We start from the raw sequence: 12,533 nt of genomic DNA, 5'->3' as shown, positions 1-12,533 counted from the left end.
AGGAAATCATGATTTGTCATTCATCCTGAACTATATCTGTTGAGTAAAGCCATTTTCACATACTTACACCAAAAACAAAAAGCTGAAGTGAAGAAAACTGATTACATGATCCATACACATAGCTAATAAAATAGGAATATGCACTTTTGACAACCTTATTCATAATACATTCTGATAGAAAATTCCATTTGCCACTCTCGGTAGGAAAAGTAAGCTTTTAAAGGAAACCTTTTATTTCATGACTGTCACCATCATAACAATTACAAGCAAAATAGGGATAAGACATTTTTTTTAAAAAGCAGCTTAGAACTTGTTATGGAAGTTTGCAATCCAGTTTTTGTCCTGTTATTGGATTTGAAAAATTAGTCCCAATAATCTTTTTTGAAGTTCACTGTCTCCAGGTTGGGTTATACAGAACAAAGACTAACTGATATCCCCAGGAGTTTAGTTTACAGTGATGCTCTGGTCTACTGAGAATGATTCTCCCATGGCCATGTCTTACTTCTTCCCAGGCTATGGGAATTCGTTAATATCTAGAGAATAGACTTAAATTAGACTATTGTCTCAACCAGCAGGTTTATGCAACCATTCTGAAATGTTTTAATTATTATTTTCTTTTCCTTTTTAATTAAGAGACCAGAGGTCAAGCAAGCCCACTGAGAGCTGATCATAGCCTCTGTAGAAATTTAAAGAAAACCCTAACGATTGGATTTGCTGTTTTCTCTTTTGTTTTGCAGAACCAGAAGAGTGTGTTAATTGCACAGAGGAATGCCGAGTGCTTGGTCATTCTGACAGGTGTTGGATGCCACAGTTCCCTGCAGCCAATCAGGCTGAAAACGCAGATTACCGCACAAATCTCTTTGTACCCACAGTTGAAGCTAATGTTGAGACTGAGACTTACGAAACTGTGAATCCTACTGGGAAAAAGACTTTTTGTACATTTGGAAAAGACAAGCGAGAGCACACTATCCTCATTGCCAATGTTAAACCTTATTTAAAAGCCAAACGTGCCCTGAGCCCTCTCCTCCAAGAGGTCCCCTCAGCATCGAGCAGCCCAACCAAGGCGTGCGTCGAGCCTTGCACCTCAACAAAAGGTTCCCTGGATGGCTGTGAAGCAAAACCAGGAGCCATGGCTGAAGCAAGCAATCAGTACTTGCCCACTGACAGTCAGTATCTGTCGCCCAGTAAGCAACCGAGAGACCCTCCCTTCATGGCGTCCGACCAGATGGCAAGGGTCTTCGCGGATGTGCATTCCAGAGGCAGCCGGGATTCCAGTGAGATGGGAGCTGTTCTGGAGCAGCTTGACCACCCCAACAGGGATCTGGGCAGAGAGTCCGTGGATGCAGAGGAAGTTGTGAGAGAAATTGATAAGCTTTTGCAGGACTGCAGGGGAAACGACCCTGTGGCTGTGAGAAAGTGAAAAAAAAAAAAAAGGCATTGGCATTTTCTCGTCTCTTCTGTTGATTTAAAAATGATCCCTCCTGGTGACAACCCATTTTACAGGGATGAAGAAAGACCAATGCTGCTTTAAGGCTTTTAGTGAACATCTGAAGTGCCCACAAGTATGTTCTTTTCACTGCTGTTTCTTTTTCAGAGATAACAATGGTTTTGTTTTGAACAAACTTACATTAGGACAGAATTATTGATGCTTAAAGAGGAAAGAAAAAAAGGGAGAAGAAAAAGGAGAGAAGAAAAAGGAAAATGAGGAGGCGAGTTACCTTTTGACAATCTGTTAGGAAGGTATGCAGTGTGAGAATTGAAGTATTTCTGATCACTCTAAGACTGTCCTCCGTGATTTATGCTGACTTAACTGTTTACCTATAAACCCCCATACCAAGCAGGGTCATAATTTGTGATCTGTGGTGGATTTCTAGCAGTCATCACAGGCTTCTACTGAAAATCCTGAAAAGACCTTGCAGTAGTCCAAGCTACACCAAACATTAACACGTATTTGTGGTAAACATTTCTGTATAAAGTTACCTGACACACATATAAACACAAAGAACATTCCATATCATTAGTCAAAGACAAAAATGAAAAAAACAAACAAAAAAAAAACCTTGGTCATTTGTAAGACACCTCATGTCGTATAAAAGTTAAATGTAAAAAGATATAGTCCATTTTGTCCAGCACACACGTAGACTAATTCACTTCATTAAGGGAGAAGAAAATTTAAAGATTTAAAATGCCTACTTAGCATTTTAGTGTCCAAAACGATATAAATAAATGATGAGTATGTTTTAAATTTGACATAGAAAAGTTCTGAAAAATAGTTACCATTGAATTGTAATATTCAAAAAAAATTAACAAGATTAATATGTTTTATTCATCTGTGGACACTAAAATAGCTCAGGAAAAGTGAAAATGTCTTAGACATATACAAATCACATGACCATTTAAATGTGCAAATGTAAGAAGATTCAATGTGTTTACATCAAATGACATATTTTTATTGATTTATTGCAGATTCAGTGCATATGAGCCAAATTGTTGAGTGTATAAGAGCTATATTGTGTATTTTATTAAATTAATATATAGTTGTGTTGCAAAAATATTTGGGCTTATATTGTAAATGGCAAGTGTTGCCTCGGTAGCTGTCGAACTCTATGAGTTTTGTTTTTTCCTGCTTCCTTTTCCCCATGGAGTGTGGGAAGCAGTGCCTCAGAGCAAAGTCTCTTGTTTAATGTATAGTCTACCAAGTACTACAGTACATAATCTGTTCAAAATGTGTTTGAGTGAGCTGATGGAGCTAACTGAAAGGTCAAAAAAGAAAAAAAAAAAAATACATCCGTCACTCATGGTTATGTGCAAGTCCTTGTAGAAGCTTTTATTAAAGTCATGCTAAATCACAAGAGTTACATTTGTACCAATACCTGAAACTTCTTCATGATTTTTTCAATAACATACAGCTTCTGCCTATGTAGATATCATACCATTGGTTGGTTCTCAAAAGTATTTTAAGTGGTCTAGATGTGTGTTCCCATTATATTTCAAATACATGAAAAATGCTTTAATGCATGTATGGTACCAGCACTGGTTACTTGCATTGTGTAGTGTTTTTCAAGAGGTCTGAGTCTTAACAAAATGTTTTTCCTTTGTCTCAATGCTCCTCTGCCTCTTTTTATTGGCGTCCTTTGAGAACAACACACCTTCTATTCCTTCGTTTGCTTACACCTTTTCCTGTGACATTTAGCGAGTTTCAAATTTACTTCCATATGAGGCTAAGAAACCTCAAATTTCAGGAATTGGGAAAAATAAAATTAGCACTTGCAGAAGTAGCAGCAGATGGGAAAATGCTTTGATTGACATTTTCCTTCAGCATTTAAAATTTTTGGCATTTTACAGCTTCATGACAAACAATTTTGTGCCCATACCTTAGAAAATGTGGTGCTGAGTTAAATAAAGGCTGTTTGTGCACTGGAGCAGAAAAATGCATTATTTGCAAACTGGTGGAGAATTCTGTGCCTTCTTTTCTGGCCACCAAGCCAGTGTAGAAACAGCATAAATGTCATAAAATCCTTATATTAAAAATAAAAACAAAAGCAAACATTAAACTAAATTAAGTTTTGTAATTTTAAATCTCAAAAAATTCTACTGAAAATATTTCCATCAAGCGCTGTCAAGATTTTAGACTGTACCTCATTTGCAAAACTGCTTTGAGAGGGATGAGTGGACAACTCCCATCAGCCTTATTCTCTTGAGAACTATATTTTGGTTCCTAGTAACAGCCTTTCCAAAGCTCTACTCTTGGTTTTTATTATTCGTAAATGTTTAAATTAGAAAAGAAGGGATCTTGTACATGTGAAGCCTAATATTTTGGACAATTTATGTATCTGAAATGTGTTGTCTCTGTTACATGATGTTATTTTCGCCAGGAGACTACAGGTTGATTTAGCTTGATAGCTGAAATTTGATAAAAAACTGATTTCCATTTAGTCTTACCAAACGTTGCCTCTCTCTTACTAGACAGATAACCACTTAGTACAATCTAAAGCAGTATGTAAATGAAATCAACAAAGAGAGTAAGGTTTATTTTTAAAACATTATTAACGTTAAGTAACCAGCTGTTCAATTTATTATATGTGTCTGAAGACATTAAAACACCATAAGATTTTAAGAATTGGTTGTGCCAACGTGTGAGGGATTTACCTTTAGGCTCTCTGTCACCAGTGATTTACTAGTGTTAGCTGTTTAACACATTATCTGTATTTAGTAGTGATTATTTATTTACAAGTTGGTGGTAATTCAGCAGTCAGGACTCTAAGCTTTTATAGTTGAATTGAGGGAATCTCACTATTATTCATTTGGCTGGCAACTGCCTTTATCACAGACCTCTGGTGCTTGGCTTCCTAGGAAGCCTATGAGATGCCAAAATTGCACCTTTAGGGAGCAACTTGCTCTAATGGATGATGCATGATCAAATGGTGAGATTTGAAGGGGTTTCAGCATAATTTAGAATGTGAAAAAAATGTCTTAATTCACATCTTTCCAATACTAACCCCTAGAAAAAGTCCCACACATTCAAAATAAATAATGTGATACCACATTGTCTTTTAGGTCCTTAAGTAACAGAATCAAGCACAGGAAAAAAAAAATCAGTTCATGGAAATTTTAGTAAGAAACCCAAAGTTGTAAAATTTGCTTACTGATGAACTAAAAATTAAAAATCAGTAACAAAATAATCTTTTCATCAGATGTTAATGGTGAAAAATCTTTTCATCAAAGTTAAAAGTAGTGAGAATCAGTGTTAGTTATACCTATACCAAAGTAAACATTAAAGAGACATATCATGCAATTTCAAAGAATGCTTTCATGTCATTTCTTAACCTGACATTCTTATTGCAGCAAATGTACAAAGATTGGCTCACTACTCCATAAATTAATTGAATTCCTGCTTGGGAAATTAACTTGTTTTATTTTCCAAAATTAGCTGAGATCTTCTAAAACATGACTTCCCTTTAAAGGATCTAGACACTGCTCAATTTAAAATATGACACCATTAAAAAAAAGTCATGTAGTAATAGAGCAGTATGCTTTTTTAAAACCAGGTTAAAAGCTGTTTGTTGTCTAATGGAGTAGAAGTTACTAAGGTCAACAAACAGACAAGTGTGGCAAAATATATGCCCACTCATTATTATCTAATTATATTCTTTTGACAACAGACAGCATTTATCAGAGTATTAATTCAAATAAGAGTTTTGGCTATCAAGAAGTGTTGATTTGAAACGTAATGGAATGAGACCTGATTAAAGTCTGACTTTCCTGGCCCCAGTGTTTGCAGGTTGGCTATTCCCATTTATCAGCCCCATCACTCCATAAGGTTCTTAGCTGCACCAAGTGATTGGTGAACAAGGACAACAGCAACAAAAACAGAATACATTGTATGGATTTATCTCAATGCTATTGTTTAATGGCTGTGTTTAATGTGACCTATATGGAAAATGAGGACTCCGAATAAAAAGCTATTACTAATAGTGGCATTGCCTTCCCTTGAATTCATTAACACAGAAGGGATGAGTTACACACTGCATTCCACAGAGACCCTGATCATAATTATTTTGGAAAAAGAACTGTGGCATCACAACTCATTTTGCTAGTTATCTGTTTGCCAGTAAAATAAGATTTTGAAACAGATTTACTTAACAATAATGTCATTAGTTTCTCAATAGGAGTGGATTAACAATCTTTCAGATAGCTTAAAAAATGGCTAATCAAATAATTACCAGTGGGTGACACCCTAATGATACTTATAGTTTTTAATATTTACAGTTGGTTTAAAGACAATTTGGTACAAGATCCCAAAGGATTTCCAAAAAGTTGGTTTATAAGCCTTCTAAGAATCTTACATGATGGATGAAATCACAAGCAATAATCCCTCCTTACCCTTCAGGGATGTGTTCCAAGACCCTTAGTGGATATCCAAAACCTCAGAAAGTACTGAACCATATATACAATATTTATAAATGGTATTTTAAAGTAAACACATATTTATCATGACATTTTAAAATAATAAGCCTCTCTACTCATTCAACAAGCACCTATGGAATTCCTACTGTGTGTTTTTGCTTTGGACTATTATGCCCCAGGAGTAAACACTAAACAAAGAATGGTGCCTGGGTTACCATCTGGTGGGAGAAACAATTATATAATTCTAGTACACATTATTCTTTATAACTTGGGCTTGGTTGCTTGCGTTTTTCCTCAGTTAATGCACACATCTCATATTTCTGCCATCTCGGTAACAGTGGGTGACATCCTCTAAATTCCAAACCAACATAATATTCTGCCTGTTTAATTTTTTTAAAATTTTACTTTCCTTCTGAAAGCATAGCATTATCAAGAAGAGTTCATTGCTTTTCCATAGTTAAGAAGATCTTTATAGGTTAGACTTACTGGATAGACTAAATAACTTATATATTTATTCTTTTCTTCATTTATTTTCTGGCTTTTTCATTTAACACCACTTAGGTACCAGGAGCTTTATAAGTATGTTAGGGTATAAAGAAGGGCTAAGCCAACTGTATTTTTCCCTAAGAATGCTTATAGTTTTTGCCTTGATATCTACTAACATAGGAATTGACCTCATCCTACCTGAACACTATTATCTTTGCAAAATGAAAATAATTTCACTTCTAAGATTGGCAAAAAACATATGCCTACCATGCCATTCACTGCTCTCACATGTGAGGCTGGGCCAAACTTTGAATTGAATTGCCTGAACCAAAGTTGAGGGAGCACTGAGTCATTCAAATGAAGAGCCTTATCTAGCTATACTGCAGCCAGCAGGAATTCATGAATGGAACATACCTTAATTACAGGCTAGCTCCATGTCAATGAAATGTTACAGTCCCCCAAATAATGTTTTCTTAACTAGGTATACCCATGATATACAATTTTTGGACAATATTTTAGTTCTTTGTAGAATACAAAGAGAATTGGTTATTAAAGGTCACTATACCATCAATATGGCATGTAGAAATAGATTGATCAGTTAATGGATCATTTTCAAACTCCTTATTACTTGCTTTTGGAGATGGTTGCACGTGGTTCACTAAGGAAATATTTTCTATTCATTTTAGAAACTAATAATACTGGACAATCTCTTCTACATTAGGCATTAAATACTCAGTATTCTTAAAGGAGGGTGCAACTTATTTTAATCTTCTTCCTCTTAAGTATTTCAGAGAGTATCAAAAGCTAACTTAGTTTTGCGAAACTATTTTAAGTGACAATTAAGTACTTTACATGCAAAAATTAAATAAGGGAGGGACGATATCAGTGAGCTTTTACAAATTGTCTTTCACACAGGTTGACTTTTGGCCCGTTAGTTCAAAACAGATACTTTATTTTTCCTCTTACAAATGAAACATTTACTTTGAGAGAAACAGTTTGTTATTTGCTCCATTCTTCTTTCTTATACACACAAAAATTATTTATAGCATTCTAATAAACTAAATTTTGATTATGACATATTTAAAAATCTAGCTTCCTGAAGTTACATAACTTGATCAAATTATTCCTAATATTATTCAAAGATTGTGAAAAAAAGAACCAAGTTTTGAATGCTTTTTTATTTGCCTTGTATAGATTATCATTGTATTTTGTTTAAAAAATTGACATCCAGGGTTGCTTCTATGAAACTTGTATTTACTTCCTTAAGGGTTTACAGTGTCATTTTGGCCAACTAACACAATAATGTCACAACCTAAATTAATACTAATAGTTTCTGCTTTTAGAGAACTTTCCAATTCGTAGAGAACTCTCACAAATTTACAAGACATTACAGAATTAAGAACTCTGAAGCTCAAAGAAATAATTGGACTTATTCAAGAACAACTAGTTAGGAAGCCTTATAGCCAGACTTGAACTAAAAGTTCAATTCCTCTGATAGTTCTAGACTTTGTGAATTCCACAATTGTGCTGTAGTTATAATGTTACCTCTCTAGTATTAGTATATATATATATATATATATATATATATATATATATTTTTTTTTTTTTTTTTTTTTTTTGAGACAAAGTCTCACTTTGTTGCCCAGGCTAGAGTGCCGTGGCATCAGCCTCGCTCATAGCAACCTCAAACTCCTGGGCTCAAGCGATCCTCCTGCCTCAGCCTCCCGAGTAGCTGGGACTATAGGCATGCGCCACCATGCCCGGCTAATTTTTTCTATATATGTTTTTAGTTGTCCAGATAATTTTTTTCTATTTTTAGTAGAGACAGGATCTCGCTCTTGCTCAGGCTGGTCTCGAACTCCTGACCTCGAGTGATCTACCCGCACGGCCTCCCAGAGGGCTAGGATTACAGGCGTGAGCCACTGCACCCGGCCCCTCTCTAGTATTTTTAATTTATCATCTAAAAACAATTTTTAAACTATGCCACTAATAAGATTTCTCTTTTAAATTGACAGTCACATAATATACCTTAGAGATCATCTCTATGTTAATGGTTCATAATTTAGCATTAAAGAATTTGAGAACCAGAGAATGGGGCTTGCCCACCACCAGATAATGAAAAGATGTTATAAAAATTGTGTCTCTCTTAAGATTGCCCTCAGTGTTTCATCCATCCATGAAAATGTTTCACAACATTGGTGATGTGGTCTCTAAAAAATATTATAGAACATTAGAGTTTTTTCAGTGAGCTTGATATATTTTCAACTGAAAACAATCATGTAGACTGTACCGAATTCTTTTACATCATGAAGTTTTGCATATGCTAAACTATTAATAACAGGATTAACAATTGGTTTCTTGGAAATGATTACATACATTGTAGTAATATTAAAAAAGATATTTAGATATTGCATCTACACATGTGGATTAATATACACATATAGAGGCATGAGTGTCTAATGATTTCAAAAGCCACTATCAAAAAATAAAGAGGAGGAGGAATTTGAGCAACAGTAATACGGCTAAAGGATAAATAATGCATTTTAAATTTCTGACTTGCCTCATTCATATTGAATAAATATTATATTATTGGCTTCTTCAATGATCAGATGAAAAAGAGAGATTGCAATTGCTAGCAAACTCATTTTCAAGGTGGTTAATCAAAAGTGAAGTTGGTCTGACTATGCCTGAATTTAACTTACTAAAAAATTGTTTAATATTTCTCCCTACAGTGCACAGAATTCTACCTAACTCTCAAGAGGTCCAGTATTACATTTCAATGTCCCTTTAACACTAATTAATTCTTATATATTTTGGAAACCTAAATTAAAATAGATGGGATGTGATATTCATTCATTAGTTTTATCGATCTGCTAAATATCTGAGTGTTACCTCTTTAACAATATTAAATCATATTTTGATATTATTCTCCCTTAGCACTGCAGCTTAAAGACTATGCCTTAAATCTAATAATCTTTGAGATAAGACTTCTTAACTTTTATCCTTTCCCTGTCAAAATCAAATTTCTGCCTATAGCTCTTTGTTCATAGTATTAATTAAATACCCTATAATGTTTATCTATTATCCCCCATGTGATTATTCTCTTGTTTTCATCTTTATTTCATAACTTTCTCTCAATAATAACTAAATATTATGTTGTCTTTCTCATCTATTTATTTCTCTGTTAAAATAACCCCCATATGTCTACATGTTATAAATCAATTATGGAGGTAGCCATGATTTGCACCATAATTACATTAGGTGGAAAATATTCAGACTACTTTTGTAAACCTATAAGAAAACTAACAATAGTTTTAACATATAAACTCTATGGAGTGCTAAAATTGATGAAATGTATTATGAATTTTATCAAGAGGCACACAAAGTGAGAAATAGTTTAGGATGAGGGAGCTGAGATAAAAGCTTTATGCGAGACTGCTCAGCTATTTCACTGAAAGGTTGAAAAAGTGATAGAAAGTAACCCATTTTACTGTATTATTATCACCAATTTCTACATATTAAAAAATCCTCATCTTAAGATTTCATCGTGTGAAATGTTTGCCTTTGATTGACGATAAGAGAAGATAACCTCTGAGATTATGCACTTATGATTTCTTAGCCTGTGTTTCTTCCTAAAACATCTCTAAAATTCAAATATGATATGTACTCCATCATTTCTTTCATTTTGCACAACTAAAAATTTACTCTCTGTTCCTAATCCAGAGAAGAAAAGAAAATTGGTCAAATGTGGCTTTTCTGGTACTTTTCCCTCCTGAGACTGGTATCCCAACCCAATTCAACACTAATTTGTGGAGCATGTATTGTATATTTTGATGCCATGACACATACAGATATTAACTAAATATAGTCTCTATAGAATTTACAATATACTGGGGAAGTAAGATATTTACAAAATACACATTGTGGTTGGTACTACAAGAGAAGTGCAAGTTGCAATGGGCAAAAAGAAAAAAAAAGAGAGAAAGCAGGTATTTTCAGTGGAGGAAATGAGAGGTGGGGACGGGAATTAGTAACAGCTTCTTGGAGACAGCAGCATTTAAATTGAGCATTTAAGGTAGGACAGGATTTTGGCAGCAGAGATGTACAGGAAATGCATTCTGGAAGAAGGGAGAAGAGAGGCAGCTTGTACAAAGACATTTAAATGAAGTCGGGATATTCTCTGATTGGAAAGTTACACAGGGTTGGAAAGGTGGGTTAGAACAGGTTGGGGATTGTTCCAAATGTGTGGTTTAGGAGATGCTGCATGAATGTCTGTCCTAAGGAAGCAGAGACTTGAGGACACCTGAATTAGGCTCACTAGCTTGGAGAGCTCTGCAGACGGCTTGCCAAGCTGAATGTGAATTCAGGAAAATAACACTAGGACAGCTTGCTGCTGCCTGGTGATCCATTCTTTATAAGATGCTGCCTAATAGCACCTTGTTCTTGGGTCAGGTCCAACTATCTAGAAGCAATGCCAACTTTGCTGAATCTTGCAATTCTCAGCTTCAAGCCATCAGCAGAGTATTTATGTGTATGTTTCTAACTTCCCAGAAATAATTCTTCCTTTGAAATCTGAAATCATGTTTGAAGATTTGGGAGGCAAAGAGAAGAGAAAGGTGAAGATCAAGGGCAGAAATGATTTTCATCCCTGGAAAATTGGCTTTTTAATATTCCCAGATTCTCTGAGCATCTCCTAAAATCTACTGTGTAAATTGTGTTTGGTAGAATAATTTTATTCTTAAAATTGTTTGTCTGTGTCCACTGTCCCAAGACCCCCCAGGCTGACAGGTGTCCTATATTAATATTCTATACATACAGGGGCTTATAATTATTGATTATTCAGGCACTAAAATATAGAATAATGACCTTAGATTAGTAGTTCCCAAGTGGGGGTAAGTTTTCCTTCCAGGGATATTTGGCAATGTCTAGAGCTGCAGTCCCCAACCCCGGGGCTGTGGACTGATACCAGTCCATGGCCTTGGCCTGTTAGGAACCGGCTACACAGCAGGGAGTGAGCTAGCAGAAGCTTCGTCTGTATTTACAGCTGCTCCCCATCACTGGCGTCACTGCATAAACCCTGCCTCCTGTCAGATCAGCAGCAGCATTAGATTCTCACAGGAGTGCAAGCCCTCCTGTTAACTGTGCATGCGAGGATTCTAGGTTGCCCACACCTGAAGAGAATCTAATGCCTGATGATCTAAGGTGCAGCTGAGGTAGTGAGGCTAGTGCTGGGGAAGCTGCAAATACAGATTATCATTAGCAGAGAGGTTTAACTGCACAATAAATGCTTGGATCATTCTGAAACCATCCTTCCCCCTGCCCTGGTTTGTGGAAAAATTATCTTCCATGAAACTGGTCCTCAATGCCAAAAAGGTTGTCTAGAGACAAGTTTGGTTGTTAAGACGTGGGGGTAGAGAAACTGTTGCTACTGGCATGTAGTGGGCAGAGGCAAGGGATGCTATTAACGCACAGGACAGCCACCCACAACAAAGATTAGTCCTGTCAAAATGCCAAATAATATCTGGCTTGAGAAATCCTGCTATAGAGAGAAAAGATGTAGGTAAGAAAACAGGAGTTAACAACACTGGGTTTTGGTTATTGAATATTAAATGGTTGACATGTTTTCTTCCAGAACTTAGAGAGAAGTCCTAGAAATTCTTCTACATTCCCTAGCAATAAGTACCTCTCTCCACCTTCTTGTGGATGTGTTCGTCTCTGGAGCTTGGCAGGACTAGTGTCTTCCTGCAGCTGAAAACGTTATCTCAGGCTCCATTCAGTACCAATAGCACACATATTGGAAGAATATCCGTGGAATGAAAGGGAAGGGTATTTCTTGGGATGAATTTTCTTTATTGAAGAGATCTAAAGCGGATGCCCTAAGGAAGGCAAATAAAACAGAATTCCCTAGCTGTAAAGGAAAAGAAAATAATCTGCCTCTGGGACTGTCTCAAAGATCTAGGCTTCCCTTTCCTTATACGCCAATCAGCATGACCAATTTATCCCCCAGGCTGAAGTCACCTGTCCTTAGTGTGTATGTGAAATCTCCCATGACATCGGGAGTTTGTGGAGGCCAAATACTAGGAAGGTGATGAAGGTAGAGAGGTGGCAGATGAAGAAATGACTATGTTCAAGCAGGAGCT

At 35.8% G+C, this 12,533-nt stretch overlaps 1 protein-coding gene across 1 annotated transcript in view; it reads left to right on the top strand.

Annotated features, from left to right (window-relative positions):
* PCDH17 (protocadherin 17) overlaps positions 1-5,474 on the top strand; it is a 94,969-nt gene extending 89,495 nt beyond the window's left edge. Inside the window, exon 4 of the mRNA XM_045566962.1 lies at positions 738-5,474. Coding sequence (XP_045422918.1) covers positions 738-1,420 — 683 coding nt within the window. The 3' untranslated portion in view covers positions 1,421-5,474. The remainder of the gene's footprint in view (positions 1-737) is intronic.
* The last annotated feature ends 7,059 nt before the right edge of the window (positions 5,475-12,533 follow it).

This window comes from Lemur catta, chromosome 13 (genome assembly GCF_020740605.2).
Source record: "Lemur catta isolate mLemCat1 chromosome 13, mLemCat1.pri, whole genome shotgun sequence".
In the NCBI taxonomy this organism is placed as follows: Eukaryota; Metazoa; Chordata; class Mammalia; order Primates; family Lemuridae; genus Lemur; species Lemur catta.
The sequence above is the reverse complement of the archived record's forward strand: the minus strand, read 5'-3'. Positions and strand labels throughout refer to the sequence as shown.